Consider the following 24,840-nt stretch of genomic DNA (forward strand, 5'->3'; position numbering starts at 1 on the left):
AGCTTACCTCCAGGTCCGACAGCAGGGCCTGGAAAGCAGGTGCGTTATGTAGGCAAACAGAGCCAGAGCTCAGCTCCACTGAACTCGAGAGATACAGAATCAGCTGAAAGGTTCTGTAGCTGACCACATTGCTCTTCATCTTCAGCAAGAAAGCTAGCAGCTACAAGGAGAGCAAATGGTATATAAGAAAAGATCACAACAGGAAGGTAGCAGATTCTGATGTCTGCTTATAGCTACTCCAGTGATTTTAAACATCCGACAGACCTTGTATCCATTGATGCGGTTCATTTCCTGCTGCATAGCAGGGTTAGTCTCCAGTACAGAGAGAAGAACCTTGATAGCTGCATATAGAGAGCTATCATCTGGTGCCATTGCAACTAGACTGATAACAACTGTAGGCCCACCAACATACAGGAAACCATTGGCAGCACTGCTGGGGGTAAATGTACGCACACCTAGAAGGGAAAGACTATGAGCTTAACAATTGTGCTTGCAGGAATAAACTTAAGTGCATATAAAGTTTCTTTTAAAGAATACTATATTCACCAAAATGTCCCACCAGGGCTGCTCCTATTGTGCGAGCTGTTCCACTCAGGTGCTGGCTGATGTTTCGAGCTAGGAACACGGGGGTGGAGTGATCTCGAGATGTTATCCCCATCTGTAAATGAGTTACAATGACTGCTACAATGTATCTAAATAACAAACATATACTGTAGGTTCAATACAGGTCAGACCGTACCTCTTTAGCAATTAGTCTACAGTCCACTTCATTGTAATCCTCTCTGATCTGCGCGACAGTTGTTAATGTAGAAATTGCTGGATTGATGCCAAATGAGATCCTCTCCTCAAGAACCAGCCTGAGAGGGAGAGACTCAGCATCTGGATCATGGCCTGGAGAGAGGTGAGACAACACAGGTAAGGTTAAGTAGAGCTGCCTTTCACAAGCCATTCTGCAAGAGTAAGATTGAGCATTAATAGACTGGAGCCACAGAATGTGTCACCATAATCACCAAAATATATTATTATATTTCAGTTATGTAATTAAGTATTTAATATATTAATAGGCAAATATTTCTATGGAAACATATTTGTCATCACATGACACAGGAGTCATAAAATATTAACTCTTAAAGTATTCAAAAGTTATAATTGTTCTGCATCAAAATATAAGGTGCGACTCAATCAGAGCACATAATTTCCTCCAGGCTATAACATGGTGCATTAAAAACACAATAAACAGACTAATAAAAACTACAGTCATAAAGACTCAATCTAGTATCACATATTACTCATAAACCGCAATAAAACACATTTACAGACTCATCCAGGATGATTTACCGGACGTACTATAGAAATCCTGAGCAGGTCTTACACAAGATCTAATGACTTGCCTGTGTTGCGCAGAGCCAGGAAGTTTCCCAGGTAGGCGGTGCCTTGTGTGTATATGACACCAACAGCCTCAGGGCTCAAAGCCTCTTCAAACAAGTAAGAAGGACCGACACGCCACACAAGAGCAGCATGCTCCTTCCAGAGAGCTGGTGTACCTATCAGTCCGTACACATCAATCACAGCTGTGGGGTCCATGGAGACATACTGGCCGGGGAATGGCTGAATATACTTCATCTGACAGAAAACGTGGAGATATGAGATGTTATTTTGTTGCATTTACACTCACTCAGAGATTTTAGAGTTAAATTATCAGCTCCTCTGTCTCCTCTTGTCATACCTTTCCTGTCCCCACTGCCTTTCCATTGAAGTAGGCTGAGGTCAGACAGCTCTTCTTTACATCTTTGGCCATAACCACAGTCAGATGGTGCCACTGACCGGGGACCAGCATGCTGGAGCAACGGAACCTCAGTGAGGTGGGCAAAGAAGTAGGGGTGGATGCCTCTGGCTCCATCATATCTGTTAAACAAATGAGAAGAAAGACTAGTAAAAACTGATGACATAACATGGCCCATTTTAAACGCAACTGATAAGAAATAGCTGACAGTTGTGAAAGCTAGATAGAATGCTAGAAAGCTAAAGAGATTCCTTTCATTCCTTGTTAATCAATATGTTATGTAAAGTTCACTGAGGGCAAACCTTGATTAAATCTTATCACACTTACCCAGGTATGTAAATGCTTCCTCCTCTGTGGAGATGACCAGACAGCCATCATAGGCAGAGAAGGAGAGAGACAGACAGATGTACTGTTGCTCAGTTCGGGACATGTGGCGAATCACTGACAGTAATCGGATTGGGTGGGAATCACAGGCTGAACTAAACCTGTTGATCTGGAACCAGCAGGAAAAAGTGAGACCAGCTGTAGGAGGAAAACCTCGGCAGTCTAAAAAATGAAAGGGAGATGATTAGACCATTTATTTTGAATTATTTACAAATATGCAAGTATTCAACATGTAGACTAATCTCTCACCTCCTCCTATTCCACCTGTTGAGATTGAATCAGCTGTTACGCCTTTCACTGTGGCCAGAGAAGGCAGGAAAAGGCATCTGCAAAGAATATTGCCACATGCCAAACAATAAGTGAATAAATGATGTTGACTGCTGAATGACATTTTTCTTAACATCATAGTGATTTACTCACAAGCTAAATCCCAATCCAGCAATTTCTTTTCAACATACTTCTTGTGCATGCACATTTTGTGATACATCCTATATGGAATTTTGATCTTCATGACTTAATATATTCTTAATAACCTGCCTTTTCTCTATTACTTGCACTCAATTTGTTTATTTAGCTTGTTTCTTTAGCTCAACTTTAGCACAACTTAGCTCTAACAACCTAAGGAATCACTGAATAGTCTTCTAGTCAAATCTATTTGATACTGCATGACTGCCATGAAAACCGGTAAAACAATGACTTACCCATATCCACTCTCACTCATGTCAAACTCTACGAAGGCAGGTGAGGAAGAGACTTTGTGTGGTCTGAAAGTGCGCGGTGATGTCATGGACACCAGACTGATGATCTGGTGGATGGGGATTGTTGAACCAACAGAGGGTTCACTAGACTTTAAAAGGCTGAAGGTCCGCTTCAGTGTCTTTACTGAAGACCCTGATGAGGTGTCTGCCTCTGTACTGTGACCTGGTGGAAACAACAGAAACAAAATCTGGTGTGTGGCTGACTTCATGTCTGTGTTTGTATTATATCTAACATTCAAAAGTAGTAATAAAAGAACAAGATAGTTTTCACAATTCAAATATTTACCATTTGCTTTGACTACTGGGGCACACTCTACTTGTGATGACATGGATGCTTTGTCTGCCAAACACATAAGAGGGTCTCCTAAACACAGGAACTTTCTGAGGAGGAAAAGTAGCAAACACATATCAGACACAGTATCTTGCGTGTACAAATATGGAGACTAAACTTAAAAAGCACAAAATCCATCTGAACCTCAGAGACTGAGCATATCTGACCTGAAGTCTGAATGTGTAATTGCCTGAGAGGAGAGCTTCTCCAGGATACGTGTAACAGGTAGATGTAACGGGTGCTTTGGAGACAGCAACATGCTCTGACAGTGAGTCAGGAGAGTGGAGACCAGCCCCCCCTCACACATAATCTGCCGGTTTTGCTCAGATTTGACCACGGCCTGAATGTGGTATGCCAGCGAGAACTGGACCTCCATAGAGAGCTGAAAAAGAAGGAGAGGAGCTGAGTTGGAACTAAGCAGAGTACGTAGAAATTTGTCTCATACCGGGGGCTTATCTTGTATGAAATCATATGCAACATTAAGGAATGAAACATGTTCTTAAAAATGTACCTGTGGATCCTCGGGAGTAAACACTGATGGAAGGAGAGTCATGATGACTCGAATTGCTCCTGGATGAAGAATAACATGTTCGCAGGTAAACCTACTGTAAACCAAGCAAAGAAAAACACATGTTGATACTTATGAGATTGCATATAGACCCAACTCATAACTACAATTTAGACTTGTATATGAATTCATCTCATTGGAATATGACAGAGCTATCCACCTGTGCTGAGACTCTGAGCAGACTGTGGAAATGCTTGGTGCTGGGTTTCGAGATCTTCCCTGTGTATCCTCCACGGATTGCGGGCTTGATGCCAAGTGGACAGGAGGGGATCCTGAAAACACCCCTTCATGTGCTGCTGATCCATTTAGTTTCTCTTTATCTCCGTCACACCCCTCCTCAGCTTCTAGTCCAAAGTTTAACTCCTGAGGAGAGTAGGTCCCTGTGGCAAACTGGTCAAGATAGGAAAGCAGCCTTATACATGTCCGAAGAGTAACAGGCAGATTAGACTGCAGTTTGGTGGAGGTAGTGGAGGGATCTACAGGGGCCTCTGCTAACTCAACAAACTGATGAAAGCTTTTTCCTGGAGACTGGCTGTCCTCTGCAGTCTTGGGAAAGCATCCCTCCTCTCCATCCCACCTCCCATTCTGTGGGCCGTCAGTGTGGAAGCAGCCCAGCTGCAGCAGAGCCTCCGCCAGCCTTTCATAAAAGCCGCCAGTCTGAAAATGGTGTGCATTTACTGTGTGAAGATGCACAGCTAAGGCCAGGATGTGGAGAGTGAGAAGGAGGAGGTCCAGCAGTTGTTGATGTCCAAGGGACCTCCATACTTCTCCCTGGGGAGGGTCAGACAGCGCTCCTTCCATGTCGATCACCAGAGATATCAGTCCAGTGAAGCCCCCTGCTCGTCTGAAAGCATCCCAGCTATTAGGACTCTCCAGCACCTTCAGCACAGACTGACACACAAAGGAGAGCAATCAGACATATGTGTCATTTGAAAAGAGGAGGGCTGTGAACATGTGAAATCATCAAGACACAGTAAAGCCTAACTCTGTCTTTTATACATAACAATTAACCTCAGAGAATATATTCTGATAGACGCAAAGCTTTCCTCAAACTCTCAGCTTTTAAAATTATCTCTCTAGTCAATTAAAACAATGTAATGAAAAATAGATGAAACATATAGATATATCATAAATTATTTCGGGTAACCAGTTTTTGGAGGTGAACAAAATCACATTAGCTTTATTCAATTTAAAGAGCTAATCCATCAGATAGGTAATGTGTGAGGCAGAACGCAGAGGGAAATGTGATTAACTGAAACTGGAGTAATCACAATGGCTCTCAACACTTGCCAACCCAGGTCGTACCCAATCTGATTGCCACCTGCTTTAACCATGTTAGTGCAAAGCACACACACACACACACACACACACACACACACACACAGGCTTCTGCATGCGTGCACAAACAAGCACCAACGCACACACACGCAGGCTCACACACGTTGAATACACACAATATCTGCAAGTAAGTGCTCTTCTCGCTGCCATCTATAAAAACGGACACATACAGTAGGTGTGTAACTTAGTTAGGCTTAATCAGATCTCTGTCCCATTCACTGATCTGATAGAGGTGGTAATCTTCAGAGTGCCACAGCACAATGCTGCTGGCCTAATCAAATCGGTCCAGAGTTAACAGCTAAACCTGTTTTAGCAAATCAATCTGCATTTGTCGATAATGTAATCAGGGTCCCACGTGCTAAGAAAATAAATTCACTAGCTTATTATGTTTTAAGTGCATTACAATTTGTTATGATTTGATGTAGAGTGGAGACTACATACACTGTTCAGCTGAGATCATGGCCTATCTGAGTGTTTCCGGATGTGTGTGTGCTGTTGTCTGGGACTGAATGTGTGTGGGTGTATGTAACATGTGAGTACCTGCAGAAGGTCCCGCTTTAACCCAAGTTCCTGTTGTGTAGAGGAGCAGAGGGCTCCTATGGCTGTACTCATGAACTCCTCAGCGTTAATCTCAGCTAGCTGCTCCAAGATGCTCAGAGTGGGACCTCGGTATTGATCTTCATCCAAGAAGATCTTTATGTAGGGAACCATACCAAGGTCTCGCACTGAAACTGGAGCACACATGTAACAGTTTATAGCTTTAACAGAAATAAAAGAAACAAACAAATGGTCGCAGAGGGTGAAAGGAATTCAATAAAAAACTGAAGGACATGTGGAGAAGTGAGTGTGTATACCTGTGTTTTTGATCGAACGCAGAGTAAGGGTTGACACAACTTGAAGCATGCAGGTGGTGAGCAGTCTCTCACTGTCCTCCACACATGGCAGTTGCTGTGGATCTAAAGAGCACAAGAACTTCAGTAAATATATAAGATAAGAAGAAGTTTCACATGTGAAATTTGGCTGTTGAGCTACACTTGCAGGCCAAGGTCAAAAGTCCACATCATATTTATTTCAAAATGACTCATTTTAAATGAAGAAGTACTAAATCATGACTGGGTGTGTTGCTCAATTCCAAGTTCATTGAAATGCTTGTGTTATTTCAAACAATCACTCTATGCATACTCTCGGCTGTTTTGCAATCATGATTACATCAGAGGTGGAACCACATAACACCTGGGTTCATACTTAATTGAGGGGCAGAGACAACTCCAGCCTTCCTGAGGATCTTAGCTCTTCTACGAAGTTCCCCAAGCAGCAGCTCCAGCAGACCCAAGTCACTCAGCACCTCCGCTAGCATACCACTGTGCACTGTCATCCTACAGAACAGAGGAGAAACATCTTATTCAGTCTAGAACAAAGAAACAATAGCTAGAAACAAAGCAGCTCTTTTCCATCAAAAAAAAGAAATATACTGTATCTATACAAGAAACACTGTGTTACCGTCTTCTGAACAATTCTGAGTATTATAGTAACAACTACTTCTGCTCACCTGTGAAAACTTTTGAGAGTCACCACTGCAAACTCTATGCCCACCACCCCTCCAGACAGTGTCCCAGCCCAGCTTTGCTTCAGCACACTAAGCACACCCCGCAAGGTCTCATGGGGAATGTAGTTCAGCTTGAATATTACCTGTAGGAAACCCAGCATTTAATCAGACATAAAAATTATAGCAAAAAAAAAAGTATGCACTGGGACATGACATCAGAAGCCGTACCATCTCCAGCATTGAAAAGAACAGTTTATGGACAGGTGCTGGTTTACGCCACACACAGACAGCCAGCTGTGCCATCGACTGGACAGTCCACTCCAAGAGGAAGAAATTGGCTGGGTCCCTCTCCCATATCGTCTGTAGGGTTCGAAGGACCTGGCAGCACAGCAGAGAATCCTGGGAATGCAACAAGGAGGTCTGCAGCAGATAGTAAGCAGGCAGGTTCTTTACTGCCAAACCTGGAGACAAAGGTAGATTAAGAGATGAAGAATTGAAAAAGTGTCAGTACACTTAACTTGTCAAAACATGTTTTAATGCTTTACAACTGGTTATATTGAATAGTTTGCATGTTAGCTTTTTGAATTAGGAGAGAATGTATTCTTGTGGTAGTCTATGACATACAGTACTGCGAACCAAGATCAGCCTGAGGTCAATTTAGCCAAAAGATGTTTTGAATTTTAAAAGTTCAATTTATCAGATTTTGCTCTAGCAAGGTGTGACAGTCAGTTTCATAGAGAAATGAAAACCAATAAATTACAAACAACCTTTAACACTGAGCGCATGCTGAATTCCATAAGCCAATTGAGTTACAGATACATAGATAGATTGAAAACAAACAACATAACATGTATGAAGGTGAAAGAAATGTAGCATAATCTGCTTTGATATGAGTTTGTTTGCTGCATTGTCAAAATATTTAGAGAAGGTCTTAGATTTGGAAGCCAAAACACACTTGTGTTTGTTGTAAATAAATATATACCTGGTTAGTAATAGGATTCATTTGCAAGCTTAATCAAAATTGCATCAGAACCAAATAAGATCAGCACAAAACAGTCCCTGGTCCCTCTGCTGGAAAGAGATCTACTCCTTGATGTGATAGATGGCTGCTGAGTGTGTGTGTCAGTGTGTATGTTTGGATGGGTATGTGTGTGTTTATTATGGACACTCTATTTATGAGTGTTGGATGGAGGTGTGTGTGCATCTATGATAGATGGCTGGTTGCTGTAGGCCAGTGGTGAATGGATGTGGGGCACCCTAACAGAGTTAGAGGAGAAGCCTCCACTTCATCATCCCAGACATAATCACCTCAGCTTCCTGTTAAACTGAGGGGCGGTGTGCACCGCAGTGGGGTAGAGGTGGGGGTGTGTGGGAACTCTGTGAAAGGGGGTGGTGCAGCTTGGGTGGGTTATATGAGGGCAAAAGTGCAAAGGAGGGATGAATTGTGTGGTCATTCGGGGGCTCCATTCCCTCTAAGCCAATCTTTGCTGATGCAAGTGATAATAACAGGATGGTGTGGAGTGAGCACTTGGAGGAGGTCGTTTAGTGTCTATCCTCATGGACCAATCAGCTATAAGACAAAATTCAGACAGTGTGACCAGAGAACAATGACACAGGAGTTAAGGTGACCTACCTTTGGTCAGCGGCGGATCAAACTTAAAGCCTGGAGGTTGGGGGTTGCTGACACAAAGAGCCACTTTCAGCTCCGTTTTTCCAAGCAGGGTGAACGACGCAATGAGAGCCAGCAGCTCCTCCACTGGCTGGAACTGTTCCACAGACACACCTTCCTCACAGCTTATTACGGTATAATGATCAGAGACAAAAAAAAAGTAAAGTTGAAAGAACAGCAGAGAGAAGTAAAGAACTCTTTGTACTGAGTGGATAAACCACATAAATATGAATCATTACGTCCTTTGTGTTTGATGTTATTTTTACACGAGGAAATTCCCCTCCATTTCTTAGAATGCCTATTTCCTTTTGGCTTAGAAAGAGACCAAAGAGACAAAAATCTAATTCTTTTGATGCCTTTTAATTTCCTTAAATAAGTTTGCTCTCTCTTTTTTTGACTGAGTCTCATTCACTTCTAATTCTACAATCTCATAGTCGTTCCATTATTTCTCTGTTCATGTCCTTTTAACTCACCGTTTGAGAATGTTCTCAAGGGCCTTGTAGCCATTGTTGGTGTCAAACTCGAGGAAGAGGGTCGGACTGAGGGGATATGTGTCTCTAATGAAGCTAAAAACAGCCACAGCCACCTCAGCCAGTAGCGGTCCAGAGACATCGGCACTGATGTGCAACAGGTTCTGGATGCAGATACGAACACAGTTCTTGCCTAAAAGAGGAAGATATATGCAGTGCATCACAACAATAGTCTGAACATCAAATGACACCAACGCAAGAAATAATAATAATTATCACCACAAACAACAGAGTGACGTTTTGAGCATGCTACCCTTTATCAAACCATCTTTTAGAGATATGTAGCATAATGTAATCATTAACTGCTAGCTAATTTCTCCCAGCCTTAACAAAATTTATGATCAATTTTTATGAGATCTATACAGTCATATGAGCAAATTAACATGATGGAATACTGGTAATTTCTTGATGTCCAAGGCAAGTCTAAATAAACATATGTGTGTAACAGAACATTTGAGTTAATTATCTGCGCTGATTGAGGCATCATGTGAAACATACTTGCAGTATGTTTCTCTGTTAAGAGGTCATGTGTGTCTGTATAATCAACTCATTACTGGAATAAAAATATCTGTCTGCACAAATAACTTTCCCTAATAAAATCAAATTATTCACTCTCTGTGAAGCCTGATTTATGATGCTTTTAATACTTTTCCATGTGTGTTCAGTCTCTCTGGTGGAATTGATAGAATTGGGTCTAATATAACTGGAGGCAACTAACAGAAATGTTATTTATCACAATAGTTTTGAGGGACCTCACCAAGCAAGCTCGGGACAGTGTTGCTTGTCGCTGCAGCAGAAACTGCCTTGAGGACACGGGAGGCCTGATGCCTCCAGGGGGCGCTGGTCTGGTCCCATAGTGATGTGAGTCCAATGATCAAGCACTGCAGTTCCTGAGTCTCTACCAGCCTCTCTACATTGACTGGCTGCCTACAAAGCTGGAGGAGAACCTAAAAAAGGGCAGAGGGAAAGATGGGTGAGATGCAGAAGAGACTAAAGGGAAATAATGTAGAGCTCGAACAATCAGAAGGAAAAATACAATTACATCACAGAAATGAAACAAAGGCTATTTCCTCAAAGGGAGAAGTCGGTTATTATTCACCTGCGTTAGCGGCTCCTGAAATGTCTCTTCTATGGTCATGTTCTCCTTTTTAGCTGGAATGCACACCAGCAGGTACAAACATTTCACTAGAGCAGCCGGGAGTCCTGGGTTTATACAGGACAATATATCCTTTAAACAAAACAAAAAAATGTTAATCAAATTTTAATGGATTATCTTGGAAAAAAAGACACCAAAAACCTATATTGTTCTAGTTTTGTGAAGATATATGTGGCAATTGTTAATATGATGAATATAATATAAAGTTGTCTAGCTTCTAATGTGGGTCAGTGACTTGACATAATCAGTTTAATTTCCACTTAAATGAATGTGACTCCCATACGATGCAAAAAAACAGACTGACAACATAAGGGTATGGAGAAACAACTTTTAAACTAACTGTTAACCGTCACTCACTGAGCTGTCAGTTGTCAGCAGCAACAGAGACTTTAACAGCAGCCATCCTGGACTGTCTCCCGCCTCACAGTTTGTCTCTTCATCCTGCCTCTGAAAGAACCGCACCACCTCATCACGAGCCCCCTCTGAAAACACAAAAGATTCTTCAACGTGTGCTGAACCGTGACCCCAGAGGACTAAAGATCATGACTTTAAACTGAGTCAAACAAATAAAAAAAAGACTGCTACAGTACATACTGCAGCTTGTTCTCTTCACAGTCTCTTGTCACACAAATCATTATAATCAAAATCTAAGTTTCACTATACAGGTTTTTAGTTGGAAAACAAAATGCATATCAGAAGTTTTCTCATAAATGTTTCGTTTCTATCTCCGGGGACAACATTTGCATTGTGTTTCTGCTTTAGCAGGTTTAAGTTTTTAGTGCTACACAAGAGTTCCTGGTTAAGTATTTTAATACACAGTGGCGTGCACCTATAAAAATACAAGTTGAGACAGAAACATGACTCTTTTTTGGGTTATCGACTGACAGATAATAATAGCTTCTTGCAAGTGCCTTATAAAAACTAAAACTCATATCAGAGCTGCAACAAAAAAAAATGAGAGTTTTCACTTCCTTAAAAACAGAAATGTTTCTCCCCTCAGAAAATCTAATGGCCACAAAACAACCACAGACAGAGTGATGGGGAGGAAGATGGGGGAGATATAGAGACAGAAAACTGACAGATAAAGCAGAGAAAGCATCTAAACTTCGAAAAAGGAACTACGCATTTTTGTCTGATTTTGCGAACACACTGCATGTGCTTTGGCTTTTCACTTTCAGTAACATGAGTGACATTTACAATATGAAAAATATACTGGCCTACTGGAAAAGACCGCTGCACACAGAAAAAGCAGAAGTGGATAGAAGAGACAGAAAACCCTGATACCTCAAGATAACTGAGCTGGACTGTATTTGCTGATATGATGGGTTGTTAGTACCTGCAGGCCTTTCTGCCAGTCTGTTGTGGATGTTATGGATGACAGTGTCAGCCGTGAGAGCCGCAAGCCCCTTTACGTCCAACTCGTCCAGTTTGCCACCATCCTCACAGACCTGCCATCAGAGAGGAGAGAGTCCGTCACACAAATACAGAAAGTTATCATTCTCATCACACACAATTAATAGCATAAAATGACATTTTGTGCTCACTGGGTTGTACTTTACCACCTACTGTATGTTCTCATCTGTCAAAATGCTCTGAAAGTTTCAGGTCTACTACATTTGGTGCATTAGGAGAGGCAGCGAAAAAATGTATTATAGCTGGATCTCAACTGGCTTTGGCTAATGCACTACACTATAAATAATAGAAGCCAGTTCATGCTATATGCTCTTTTCAGTTCCATAAGAGGATATCGCATTTCACTGAGTTTGCTGTTGTTAAGTGAGGCCCTACGTTCTGGTCAAATCTCTGGTCATGAGGCTTACACATACACACACACACACACACATACACACACACACACACACACACACACACACACAGCCGCGCACAAACCAAAGAGTGATTACGTCTGTAGCTATAAGCCTGATCAATGGTGTTATGCACACACACACACAGACAGATCAGTGACGGAGTTTACACTGAGTGTGTGCACGGGTAAAAAAAAATATGTGAGGTTTCTTCACAACTGTGACGCAATTCAGGCACGGTGAAGAAGAAATTCCTCCTTTTCCAATTAATCAAAGCGGGGCCTGAGGTTGTGGATCTGTAGCGCTTTTGTATTTCATGTTACAGTTCAGTAAACTGTTTGGATTTACTGGAAGACCACATAAACATTCGATTAAGGGACAGTGATGGGATCAGCTGAGGGCAAAACATCTGACTGCCGCCTCATGTTGTTTCCATTGTCCATTCATACAGTTTTGGAGGCCACAGTATCCTCAGGCATCCTTTGAACCTTTTTAAGGTTTGAACTCTGGCTTTACTTGAAATTCTCCTGCCACGATCCATTAATGATTCTCTGCTTGATTTTATTTATTTGTTTGATTTGTTTAACTCACTTGTACTGCAAAATATAACTCTAAAAATGATGAAGTCCCAGTGGTTCATACCTGTATGTAGAGAGGCAGGACTTTGACTAGATGCTCTTCTCTCTGCTCTAAAGGAACATGGTCTGTTCTGTGGTCAGGGTTTGAGTATGTGTGAATTCCCAGCTCCTTTAGTTGTTCTCTGAGCACTTGTGGGGGCTGAGGGTCTTTACAAGAGCCCTCCACTTTCTTCGCCTTGAACTCCACAGAGACAGACAACTCCCCTGAAGCACTCAGCTCCCCGGTTTCTTTATTGATCCTCTCCCCTTTAGCAGTCTGGTCCTGGACGGAAAAAAAGAGAAACAAGTGACAAATCCACAGCCTGTACTGTCTTTTTTTAGATATCCTGAGCTTACATAATCTCTACAATATCCTTCATCATATTTTCTTGGCCTGAATCAATTCCTCGGATAAATTTGTACCAAACCAAGCCTACCCACTGTGCACATTGTCTGCATTGAGAAATCACCAGCCAGAAGAACAGACCACTGTCAGACATGACTGGTTTACTGGTTTACTAGTTTATCAAACTAGTTATCAACCTCTGTGGGATCAGCATGGTGTAATTGATGCCCAATTATGAATAATTAGGAGCATATCACGCCAGCAAATGTCATCTTTGAAAATTCAGACCCCATGTTTTCAAACTTCAAATCCGCCACCCCCTGGGCTAGATTTACCAAATTGTTTTATACCATGTGGTGATATTCTCACCGTATTTAGTCACTAAACAGTGATTGTGCAAGTTGTGAATATCTGATCTCAAAACATTGACAATATGGCCCTTTATATGGTCCACACATTCAAAAGATGGCAAATCAGGACCTTTTGTCCTTACAAAAATTAAAGACATGTGACACTGATAAAACCCCTTGGATGTTCTGCCCCTTTCAGTATTGCTCCTAATATTCTCAAAGCTATTGATAAAGTGAAATAATTCCTCTACAGTTTGAAGTCCCAAGCACATGAGGCTGTTAGTATAATTGATATAAGTGTTACACTTCTCTATCACACTACACAAGTGTAGGAAAGTTCTGACTTCCAAGCAGACATATTACTGTATGACTGAGGTTTGACTAGAGCATTGGTTCCTCATTACCGGGGTATTATTTTGGGCACTTTCTGTTTATAGACACGCACTCGTGATGAACAATGAGGAAAATTGGTAGAGACAGACTGCTAAACTGATAAGCCAGAGCCAGTAGAATCACTTATGATGGTAAGTAAAGGGAGAGGCGGCTCACATTCCATAGAAATTCATTAATACTTTGATGTTTCCTCATGTGAGAACCTTCTGTTTCTGAGTGTATGAGAGAGACTAACAATATAGACATTCTTTGTGTGTCAAGATTGTTGTGCTGTGTAAGTATATTGAGGGCCACTAAACCGGAGTAAAATTCCTTGTATGCGTAAACATACTTGACCAATAAAGATGATTCTGATTCTGACAATGAAAGCACAAGCATCCAAATTCACTTCTTCCTTATGAAATGAAAAAGTGACACGTTGTATGTCACATCAAAAAAATGCATACGTGATCTGAAGTACAATATGCTTTTCAAAAGGAATATCATGCATGTAACAAACAGCTTAGTCCTAATGTTATTACCTGTACTTGTGTGAGAGCCATCTGGGAGTTTCCAGGCTCTAAGAGGACGCTGTCCGCTGTGCTGTGTTATTCCAACGGAGTGAATGGTCTATCTCTGTCCATGTCAGGAGGAAAGACAAGCAGAGACCTGCTATGACATGACAAGCACCTACTGTGCAGACCCTTTCTGTAAAACTACCCGCCCCTTACTAATCTGCACCAAGCACACTGAACTTTGAGCAAGCAGAGCAACTCGCATTAGCTTTCCTGGGTCATGTGCCTTCCTACTTCTTTACAGAAGCAGAAGTGAAAAACTGCTGTTTAGCTGGTTGGATGAGGCCCTCCCTCCGCCGCTCTGTGAAGAGTCCCTTTGCTTTTTATAGCTGTGTTGTGTAAAGCTGGCATGATCTGAATCATAGTGACAGTATCCCATGATTCACCAAAGAAGGCAGCAAACACAGCTTCTAATTACAAGCTTAATTATTTGATTCAAAGGCTTTTCTTATAGGTTAAACAATTACTAACAAACTTCATGTTGTGTGCTTGTATGCTGGTAATAATTGGAAAGACAGGTCTGTTTAAGTATTGTGTTTAAAGGGTTTAATGATGTTAACAGTACAAGAAAAACATCCTAACACACTGAGTTGATGTTCAGTGTTGGATCTTGTCATAAAAGACCTATAAAATTGGGAATAATATTTGGTTCCACTTCTCTGTTTTGATTTTTAATTTCGAGCATTCAGTAACAACGTGGGTTAATGTGGTTTGAGTGCTTGTGTTGCAACAGTGAGTGTATGTAGTGAGACTAATTTATATACTGTATGTTATTGTATTGGTGACGCAGTGCAAACATAGCTAAACAGTGCCATCTTGTGTGTTTTAATGATACAGAAATGTGCTAATGGTGGCCAAATTCTAAGAGAAAAACAGTCTCAGAAATAAACAGACGGCTTTAAAACAGTGCCATTGACTTTTCTCAGTGGGAACGTTTTATCAAGAAAACTACCTGTTATTTTCCTGCCCTGATGTTTTGTATAACTGACTTAGTATCAGTGTTAACAATTACACCTGTGCTTTACCTGCTATGAAGAGGCGTAGCTCTGCAGATTTGCTCTGAGCTCTAACTAATCTCAAATCGTCTCATTGTTTCCCAATTTTTGTAAGTTGACAGTAAGTTGAGAAGCGATCTCTGAACACTTAGACCTCTCTGTCACTGTATCATGTAGCTATTGCTTTAAATCTGGCGAACTTACAGTGACGAAGGGGCAATAATAACGATGCATAATACTTTTTGCCTGTAAATATCCTATATATTTGCCTTTTTTGTCTTTCAGTCTACATTTGGATAAACTACTCATTTGGTCCATTATAATGAGTGATATAATGTAATATAGTAAGAAGCCAATGCTAATTAACTTTTCAGGCGTTACCTTTTTTTAAACATTCTTTTTTATACAGAATTTACTACAGAAAACATTCCAGTGACATCAATCAATCATAATAAAATTAACAAGATAAACAAACAAATGCTAGGGGACAGTATACATATACAAAGGTCATTATTCATTCATAAAAAATACATTAGAGGAGGTGCACACATTTATTGTCTTGATAGCTTTGTTTTTGGAGGAGTTTTCATGTATTGCTTGTTTTCATTTTCAAATATAATAAATAAGGGTTTAAAATTATTAAAATGAATAAATTGATTTGTTGATATTAACTTTTGCTAAAATAATAGGAAAGGTTAATAATATAATATTCTTTGATTTTATTGCCATTACATTTAATGAAACCAAACAAAACATTCAGGCGTTTCCTCATTTATAGGGACAACGTGTTTTGGTGATGCTGATGACATCACCGGTCACGTGGGTGGCTGTAACCAATGACGTGTCCAGGGCGTGTTCTGCCTCAATCAGATAGCACAATGCGAGATTCCCGTTACTTCGCTGCGAAACATGATCTGTCTTCTCACCTTTCATTATGATGTTGTAGCGTTTCATCCAAGGATCTGCTCCTGTTTCCGTCCGCGGTTTCCGTCGGTGTGAAATAACAACAGCAGGCCGATTCCGTTCAGCCGTCATAATGCATCCGATGCCTGCGTGCTCCGCTGGTGGTGGAGACATATTTGACAGTATACAGAGAGGAAATATTGAACAGTGTATACACTTCATTCAAAACGATCGATCAGTCCTCAAACATAAAGGTAAGAATGAATAGTGAAGTAGAATGTAAAATCCAGATGTGTATCGTGCCAGTGATGCTCTTCTCAGTGGAAATATTTGAAGTATTTTTGTGAAACATACAGGCCACAGTTAGCCTACTTCCTACTACTGTTGCCAAAGTAAACATAGTTTTAAGCCTTTATCTGTCAGTGATGGTGTTCTTATTTGTTCATTATAAAGCAGAAAACAGCCAATGGACATTGTTTTATTGAAAAAACAAACCATTTCTACCCATGTCATTCCTCTGTAATACACAATTTGTCATTTGAATTTGAAATTGTACCATAATAACAGTTATAATGTGGAGACATTAAAGGACGGGTTCAAATTTTTCTCAAGTCTGGCTTATAACACTAGTCAGGTGCCCATATGAACATTGAAATAGGTTTTTATTTCCATAATTATTCTTCCTGTTCATACTGGATCCCTTCATAATGCACTTACAATGTAAGTGATGGGGGCCAAAATCCACAATACTCCCTCTGCAAAAATGTATTTAAAAGTTGATCTGAAGCTTATATGCAGCATCAGCTGTCCAAATTAGTCAAATCAAGTAGATATCTTTCAATGTTACAGTCTTTTTAGTGCTAAAGTCCCTCTTTGTTACTATACTTCCAGCACAGCTAAACAAGGAGACACTGTCTGAGGAAACACAAAGAGGGAATTTTTTTGCTAAACAGAGTGTAAATGTGGCAGATATCCACTTGACATGACTAACTCAGACTGCTAAAGCCTCAGATCAACTTTTAAATGCATTTTTGTGTCCCCCATCACTTACACTGAAAACACATTTGAAGGGAATCTTTTAATAGCCAGTTTTAATGTGAGTAATGATTACAGCGAGGAACACCTCTTTTAGTGTTTATATGAGCACCTGACTGTTGTTTTAAGACAGACTTTAAACACTGTGAACCATCCTATAATAACATTTCAAGTCATGTTATTTTTAAAGTACCATTTTAAACTTTATCATGTGTCTCCTGATGTGATTTTGTCACATTGCAAAGGGGAAACCTAATCCTGCGGCAGCTCCTTTGTGAGATGGTCTGGCACAGATCTAGATGGACAGATCCTGTGACAACACAGCACAAAGTCACATTGTGCCAGAGGGAACCCAAGCCCAGACTCCAGAGGGCTTAGAGCGATCAACAGGCTGACAGACAATGCATTTGTGTCAGGCTTCCATTGTTAGCAACAGAGACTACAGATCACTTTGAAGGTCAGCATCTTCAAATCCGACTGTGATGTGCATTTGTTTGTCTTGATCCAGGCTGGGGTGGTTTCACCCCGCTCCACTACGCTGCCCTCCATGGTAACCGCGCCCTGACTGACCTGTTCTTAAGCAATGGCGCTGACCCTAACCTGACATGTGATGCAGGACAGACATCCTTTCATTTTGCCTGCAGGTGACAAGTAGTTACCTTTTTAAGTGTCTGATGTTAAACAAATATGCACAGATTATTCTCAAGGTGACGATGACATGATGTGATCACTATCCTTTTTTCAGGCAAGGGAACATCTATATCATCCACCAAATGATGCAGTATGGAGCTGATTTGCGCCTCATAGACCTGCAAGGAAAAACATCACTGCATCATGCTGTTACTGGAGGCAACATGTGCGTATTTGTCCTCAGTGTCACAACAATGTCAGAACCATATATTTGACACGTGCACTGTGTATTATCTTTTCCAGCGTTGCAGTGCACTATTTGTGGGAGACTGGAATGTTCCGGTTCTCAGACACCGACATGTACCAGGTGACGCCCCTTCACCTGGCGGCATCCACTGGCAACACAGAGGTGGTGCGATACCTGCTTAAAGACCAAGTATGAGACAGTATTCACTCATTTGCTCAATTTCATGCTCTAGTCAACAGCTCCATAAAAGTGTGTTTTATGTGTACATTGAATCAAATGAAAATAATGTAATAATTAAGGATAGCTAGTGTTGCCACATCCACTGAGAATTAACACACAACTATGTACTGTGACTGCTTTAAGTCACTTCTATGTCATTTATTTTCCTTCTCAAGCCCGAACATTTACAGTATGGTAAGGTCTCATTATCAATACCCTCTCATATAAAACTATAGGCAGACATTCTCAGCCAATAAGCTCTCACAAGCTCTAACAGACCAAGTGCACAATCCAGCACCAGATAGCTGAAATAAACAACTGGATGGTATGGATGTAGGCCAAACCAGAGCTAAAAGGCAAGTTAGTATTGGACTCACATTTGTCAGGTGGTTTAGAAACACACTTCATTGTGATACTGTTGTTGCTTGTCAGTGGCAATTGTTTAGCTATAACAACTTGATAAACCAGATGTATACGAGTGGCTGCCTTTCTTTGAGATTTTAATGTGTTTCTGCTCCCCATAAATTGCTCAGTGCAGCTTTAAAGAAATGAAACTGTGGTTCTGATTTACGCTGAGCTGCCAGTTTATGCAATTAGCTCCACTGAATGCCATCTTATTAACAGCTCTGCAATAAAAACTGACTTTTTGGGGATTTTTGTGGCTGTAGTTTATGTTGCTGTATTCCACTGAATTGAAACATTTATTTAATATTATCAGGGTGGTTCACATAAACAGTTTATTGCTAATCAGGTATTAACTGAAACATAACCAGAAGCAGAAATGATTCATCCACATATAAGTAACCAAGCCCCTTATTTCCCAAAAGCACAATGATAATCTCAACCCATATACTTGGGAACGTCCTAAGATGCTTTTGTGAAACAGTGTAGATCTGATCTTTTAGCAGCTGTGCATAACAACCCTGTTTGTGTTTCAGAGATGTGCTGTGGATGCTGTTGACCAGCAGGGAGCGACAGCACTTCATGTCGCAGCGGAGAGAGGTGGCGTGGAGGTGTGCTGGACACTGCTGCAGAGAGCAGGGTGCAGGATGCTCCATGAGAAGAACCACAACGGCCTCACACCACTGGACCTCAGCAAGCAGGGGAAAACATTTCGGTGAATGTGCTGTTTCTAGAAATCTATGGAAAAACACTGACTAGCAGGCCACTGCATTGGATAGTATCAGTCCTCAGTAATATTAGAATATCCAGTATGTTGGCTTTTTCAGATTACTTATTTCCCCTGGGATCCTGGTGCTGATTAATACATTGCTACACTGTGTGTTTTTTTTCTAGACATCAGCAGCTGACCAAACTACTGAGTCGGTACATTAATGAGCCAATACACCACAAGCCCAGAGAGTCTCATGGTAAATATTACTCTGTAGATTTAATACATTCATCTTGCAGTGAAAACATGGATGATGATTATGATGAAAACAATGGGCACTTAACACTAAGTGCATTTATTTGTTGATCTTTGAATGTTTGTATCATGTCTTTTCTCACCAGTTTTGTACTACTGGACACTGTTTTTTCCAACTCTGAGCGGAGCTGCCATTCTGCTAATAGCAGCCATGTTGGGAGGCTATGGTGGGCTAATCTGTGGCTTACTCTTTCCCTGGCTGGCCAGAAGCATCTTCATGCAATACCACCGCATGACCACATACCAAAGGTTTGACAAAAATTGTGGTATATGTGAAATATGTAACAGTTAGTCAACACATTTTACTGTTTGTTATATCTTTTTGTTCAGATAGCAGCTGTCTTCCTTCCAGGTTACCCAACCCGATCTACTTGGGAACCCTCATAGCCGGCATGTTCCATTCTCTGCTCTGCTTCTATGGAAAAATAATGCCTAATATCCTTGACAAAATAGCACACGTTAAGTCTTCTGCCCATGCAGAAATTTTGGAAAATAAATTTTTTTCTTACTCTCTGACTTTTCTTCTATTGCATCAAAATTTGCCCATCCAAATATACACAGTAGCAAGGGGGAAATGTAATCTAGGAATTTATGTATGAAAATAAAAGGTTCTTCCTTAACCTTGTGAATGTGTATGGCCAACCAGTGCCCTGGTCCAGGTGTCAATGGTCCACTTCTCCCTAGTCCTTGGTTTGTTCTGTAAGGTTCTGACTCAGGACCCCGGGACACTGGACAGAGCAGATGCAGATCCTCGGTTCTCCTGTATCGCTGACCTGGTGGAGAACAACCAGAGCCCTCATAGGTTCTGCCCATACTGTGAGGTAAGACATCTACACTGGGCATGGTGTTGCCTGGGTCCAAACCTTTGAATCTGCCCACTCCACCGAGTTGAGTCGAAAACATAGTATAAGGAGTTGACAGTTCTGTCTGGTATCAGGCAAGGCATGGTTCAGAAGGCACTGATAGGTGCTAAGTGTTCTCCATATCCCCATGTCTACATATCTTTTACGATATCTAGCTGTCTTGATGTCTGTCTAGATCTAGAAATGTGCATACAGGTTGATCACCTGGCACTCCCTTTAAAATGCTCTTGACACCAACTCGTTAAAATCTGCCGAGCTCCTGGGTAAAGGAATGTAACTTTAATTTCATGGTGAATTAGTACCTGTATTGAGTGAGTTTGTCTCTGCAACTTGATTTTTTTTTAAAGTTTTTATTCATTTTTGGAAGACATAGAGTGCACCGTCAATCAGCAACTGCATTGTATAACATATCATGTAATACACATACTGTACATGTGAATACATGTAGGTGTAGTGAGAAAAAATAAATACCCCATAATTGTAATACTTAACAAATATATACTGAACAATAAATAATAATAATAACAGAACAATACATAATATAAATAAATAAGAAAACTGCCTTTAGGTGGGCATATCAGTGGTTCTGATATAAGTCCAGAAGAGAGCCCAAACAGAATCCACGTCTGCTTGATCACCTTTTAATCTGTTGAGCATACTTTCATATGATGCTGTTTCTACTATTGTACTTGCCCATTCCTTTATGTCAGGAGCTTTAACTGATTGCCAGTGTCTTAAAATGATCCTGGAAGCTGTGACCAAGCCAACTGTTATGACTGAGAATACACACTTTGACACATTTGACATTTGATATCTCTCCCCCGAGAGATACAGACTGGGAGTCAAAAGGGATTATTAAACCAGACCGTTCACTTAGAACTCCTACAACTTTAACCCTGAATTAACCTTTGTGCATATATACAATGCAGAAATGTTCCAATAACTGTTTGGCACTTCCAGTACAGATTATCCTTCATTAGTTTATAATCTTAATGGTGTATGATAATATCTATGTAATATTTTATATTGTGTAAATTTCCTCTTTGCCTCTTTTGTAAATTTCCAACACTTTGCAAGAATTTTTAACAGCCTTCCCAATTCTGTTTCTTCTCTCAGATCCTGCTGCTAGAGCAGTTTAATATTGGAACAATCACCGCGGATAGTGTTGCTGGTACATTTATAAAACTATGAAGCTGTGTGGTATCCCATGGCAACTTAAAATATGTAGTAGGATTATTAGCATAGTGTTGACCATAGATGCCAACTTTGAATCTGTAAATATTTCCAAAAATGTTCTTTATCTTTAAGGCCAAAGTTCTCCATTAGATTTCTATAAGACCGAAAGTGATTATCCGTATACAGATCTCCAGCACATCGTATGCCACTGGAATGCCACTGCTTCCAGTACACTGTTGTTTTCCCAATGCACAATGAAGGATTGTGCCATATTGAGGAATACCTCTGTACATAAGGTAACAGTTTATATAATCTATGAACTGTGGTCCAGACCTCTCTAGGCTGTAAAAGAATAGGATTCATTGTATTTAGTTTCTGAGATAATACATCCGTTGGACTGAATGGTGAACATTGTTTTGACTCAGTATCTTCCCACTTTACTATGTCCTCTCCCACCTTCCAGTGTTTCATTCATTTGGCAGGTTCAAAGGATAAATCTACAGTTGGTTAGAGGTTGGGCAGGCCTAATGCTCCATTTTCTTAGGGGCACATAGTTAGATCATTTTGATTCTTTGTCTCTTCCCTTCCCATAGGAACTGCTTAACCATACCTTCATATTTATTAAGAATGTTAGGTGGTATTGTAATGGGTAACATGATTGATATGTAATTAAACTGAGGAGCTACTGTCATTTTCAGAATAGTATTTTTACCCCATATCTCCCATTCATCTAGATTTATTTTAATCTTATGTAACAATGGATTAAAATTTAACAATGGCATTCCTTCCAGATTCCTACTTAATCAAAGTCCGAGGTATTTCATTCCCTCCTGGACGTAGTTAAATTTTTGTTCCATATATGGGTGACAGAATGCAGAGACTTGGCATGGCCGCCGACTTATTCCAGTTAACAGCATAGCCTGAAAATTTTGAGTATGACTGTATGGTCTCTGTCAAGGGTGGCAGAGAGGTCAGATTATGTTTTGATAATCAAAAACTGTGTGAAAGATGTTGAGGGTGCACTTGGGCTGGATCACACAAAAAGTTGGATTAGTAATAACTCCTTCCCTCCCTGTCTTTGCTTTCCTCACAGTTGTTTCAGCCTGACAACACTAAACACTGCAAGCTGTGTGAGGTGTGCATCAAGGACTATGACCACCACTGCCTTTTCCTCAACCGGTGTGTCGGCCGGGGTAACCACCGTCTCTTCCTCTTCTTCATCCTCTCCATGGTGACAGCCCACCTTCTTTTTGTTGCCACGGCAACAAGTTACCTGTACGACAAAATGCCTGCCAGCAGTCACAGCTTGTCGTTGTGGCTCACGTTGTTGGGGGAGGAGTTCTGGGTCGTGGTCATGATGATTATGAATGCGCTGACGCTCCTGTGGGAGGTGTGGCTACTGACCGAGCAGTTTGATGCCGTCGCCATGGGAACGACCACCTACTTTAGACACTGTGAAAACTCTGTGCGGCAGAGGTCACTAGGACAGCGTTGGGTCACAGTACTGTCGTTTCTGCTGGAGGGACGGAGACGGGTGGGCGGCATACACACAAGAGAGGACAAAACTGCCATAGACATTTAACACTGTCAGTTTGTCTTGTTTGTGATATCGCTCACTTAGAGTTATAGAAATTCACAGTTTACAGAAACATCTGTGTGCACTCAAATTTGTGATAATGTCCTCTTTAGATTCAATAATTCTCTAACGCCATATAACATGTTGTACTTGAATGTAAAATTTGGTTATATCCTAATATATTTTAATATACAATAGGCTGTAGAGTAGATATGTCTGCAGTTTTGTGACTAGCAAAGAGTTTTAGACTTTCACCTAGTTTTTAGTGACCTCACAAAACACTAAGATAACAGTGTTATTAATGAACTTGTTGGTTTACATTGTTCTGTGTAAAATACTGGATATTTCTAGAACTGTGTTTTAGCAGGGAACGCCTCTGAGAACATGACTGCTAACACTGACACCTGTTTTGATATTCTACATCAGCAGCATATACTTTCTCAAATCTTCCTCATTATTGTTATTTTCAATTAAAGTGTGACATGGTGTAAAGCATAGTTCATATTGGTGAAGATATAACATTAGCAAGTCCTGTGATTAGCTGGCGATAATGGTTAATAGCAGGTGCGCCGAAAGACTTTGTTCCCAACATAATGGCGTTACCTCTATGACTTGCTCCCTGTCATTTGTGCCATGACACTTCCTCTGCTCTCACTAATGGGACTCTTCATGCCTCCAATTACACACACCCATTTCCTATGTGTCCCTGAGGACCATATTTCTAGATTATAGATGATGTTCCCCACAACCCCCTCAGAGTCTGGTGTGTCTGGACTATGTGAGCGGCTATGTCATGTGATATAATTTAGTGTCTACTGTACTGCCTATTATACATATGGATAGGTAGATAAGATGAGTGCATGTAAGCCTGTGAAACTGAGTGCTTTTATTGTATATCTCTGTCCCTGGATCAGTCATTGGCTGCCACTTGTCGATATCCTAATATATTTTACATGTACTAATGTTTTTATTTGTGGTGACACAGTTTCTTTAGGTTTCCAGGATGATACCTCATATTTGTGCCATGATGTTTTTTTATGCTGTAGGAAAAATAATATATTTAATAAAGAAAATTAAAAAAAAACTGTCATTACTAAACAAAAAGTCATCTTTCTTTTTTAATCCTGCTGCCAGACAAAAGAGAAGTAGGCCTTTAAGAGTTTTTCAGATCCAAAGCTTGTGACCTTTCTCCTTGATTTATATGGGCAAATCACTTTCAGTCAGAGCAATGAATTTTGCTATGTTGTCAGCAGTAGAAATGTACAGTAATAACATCTAAAGGAGAAACTCATAATATTTTTACACAGAAGTCAGCAGTTTTCACTTCTCCATCAAGGCAGCACACTTCCTGAGCGAGAGGCAGACGAGGATAGCAAGAGAGAGGACCGCACAGCTGTTTTATTTAGTTTTCAAAGCAGGACCTATCACAGCAGCTGCCAGGGACTGTGTGTAACAGAGAGAGTCTGGCTTCAGACTGAGTCGTCTCGTCTGCCCATCCAACATGACATGGCAAGTAATACTTGCATGACCATCTTTATTTCCTTCCTTCTATCAGACACATTCACTTCAGCATTCCTCAAGCACACATCATTGTTGGTTAATGATGGTAACTATAGTAGCCCTTTCTCTTAGGGTATGTGAA

The 24,840-nt window shown here is 40.7% G+C and overlaps 2 protein-coding genes across 8 annotated transcripts in view; one reads left to right on the forward strand and one right to left on the reverse strand.

Moving 5' to 3' along the window:
* Window positions 1–15,244, reverse strand: part of wdfy4 (WDFY family member 4) — a 39,998-nt gene extending 24,754 nt beyond the window's left edge. For 2 of the 5 annotated variants that reach the window (XM_044372647.1, XM_044372646.1), the window contains exons 1-26: window positions 14,096–14,391; window positions 12,511–12,768; window positions 11,400–11,511; window positions 10,421–10,545; window positions 10,007–10,135; window positions 9,665–9,854; window positions 8,851–9,040; window positions 8,342–8,502; window positions 6,937–7,169; window positions 6,712–6,851; window positions 6,408–6,538; window positions 6,017–6,118; window positions 5,703–5,893; window positions 3,985–4,715; window positions 3,768–3,861; window positions 3,424–3,638; window positions 3,212–3,306; window positions 2,869–3,088; window positions 2,417–2,493; window positions 2,111–2,329; window positions 1,727–1,905; window positions 1,392–1,623; window positions 740–891; window positions 547–658; window positions 265–455; window positions 8–160 (exon numbers count right to left, since the gene is read on the reverse strand). In XM_044372647.1, coding sequence (XP_044228582.1) covers window positions 8–160; window positions 265–455; window positions 547–658; window positions 740–891; window positions 1,392–1,623; window positions 1,727–1,905; window positions 2,111–2,329; window positions 2,417–2,493; window positions 2,869–3,088; window positions 3,212–3,306; window positions 3,424–3,638; window positions 3,768–3,861; window positions 3,985–4,715; window positions 5,703–5,893; window positions 6,017–6,118; window positions 6,408–6,538; window positions 6,712–6,851; window positions 6,937–7,169; window positions 8,342–8,502; window positions 8,851–9,040; window positions 9,665–9,854; window positions 10,007–10,135; window positions 10,421–10,545; window positions 11,400–11,511; window positions 12,511–12,768; window positions 14,096–14,116 — 4,653 coding nt within the window. In that variant the 5' untranslated portion in view covers window positions 14,117–14,391. Of the gene's footprint in view, window positions 1–7; window positions 161–264; window positions 456–546; window positions 659–739; window positions 892–1,391; window positions 1,624–1,726; window positions 1,906–2,110; window positions 2,330–2,416; window positions 2,494–2,868; window positions 3,089–3,211; window positions 3,307–3,423; window positions 3,639–3,767; window positions 3,862–3,984; window positions 4,716–5,702; window positions 5,894–6,016; window positions 6,119–6,407; window positions 6,539–6,711; window positions 6,852–6,936; window positions 7,170–8,341; window positions 8,503–8,850; window positions 9,041–9,664; window positions 9,855–10,006; window positions 10,136–10,420; window positions 10,546–11,399; window positions 11,512–12,510; window positions 12,769–14,095; window positions 14,392–15,153 lie in introns of those variants that run through there. The other 3 variants (XM_044372643.1, XM_044372644.1, XM_044372645.1) reach the window with 3 other exon arrangements.
* Window positions 15,245–15,975: 731 nt separating this feature from the next.
* si:ch211-223a10.1 (putative ZDHHC-type palmitoyltransferase 6) lies at window positions 15,976–24,277 on the forward strand. 3 transcript variants are annotated; one of them, XM_044373589.1, is made up of 10 exons: window positions 15,976–16,280; window positions 17,570–17,705; window positions 17,807–17,917; window positions 17,995–18,127; window positions 19,096–19,274; window positions 19,454–19,527; window positions 19,670–19,832; window positions 19,936–20,018; window positions 20,214–20,404; window positions 22,716–24,277. In XM_044373589.1, the coding sequence occupies exons 1-10, from the start codon at window positions 16,160–16,162 to the stop codon at window positions 23,202–23,204; spliced, it is 1,680 nt and encodes a 559-aa protein (XP_044229524.1). In that variant the 5' UTR covers window positions 15,976–16,159; the 3' UTR covers window positions 23,205–24,277. The 3 variants fall into 3 exon arrangements, with proteins under 3 accessions (XP_044229524.1, XP_044229525.1, XP_044229526.1); XM_044373590.1 differs by having other exon boundaries at window positions 20,220–20,404; XM_044373591.1 differs by having other exon boundaries at window positions 16,194–16,280; window positions 17,643–17,705.
* Window positions 24,278–24,840: the final 563 nt, after the last annotated feature.

Source organism: Thunnus albacares, chromosome 14, assembly GCF_914725855.1.
Source record: "Thunnus albacares chromosome 14, fThuAlb1.1, whole genome shotgun sequence".
Classification (NCBI taxonomy): domain Eukaryota; kingdom Metazoa; phylum Chordata; class Actinopteri; order Scombriformes; family Scombridae; genus Thunnus; species Thunnus albacares.

What these genes read in the sequence shown, in the direction of transcription:
- si:ch211-223a10.1 (XM_044373589.1), top strand. Translation starts at nt 16,160, where the DNA reads ATGCATCCGATGCCTGCGTGCTCCGCTGGTGGTGGAGACATATTTGAC. An exon ending in GCTGTTACTGGAGGCAACAT is followed by an intron (nt 17,918 to 17,994) that starts GTGCGTATTTGT and finishes TATCTTTTCCAG; the next exon opens with CGTTGCAGTGCACTATTTGT. An exon ending in AAGCAGGGGAAAACATTTCG is followed by an intron (nt 19,275 to 19,453) that starts GTGAATGTGCTG and finishes TTTTTTTTCTAG; the next exon opens with ACATCAGCAGCTGACCAAAC.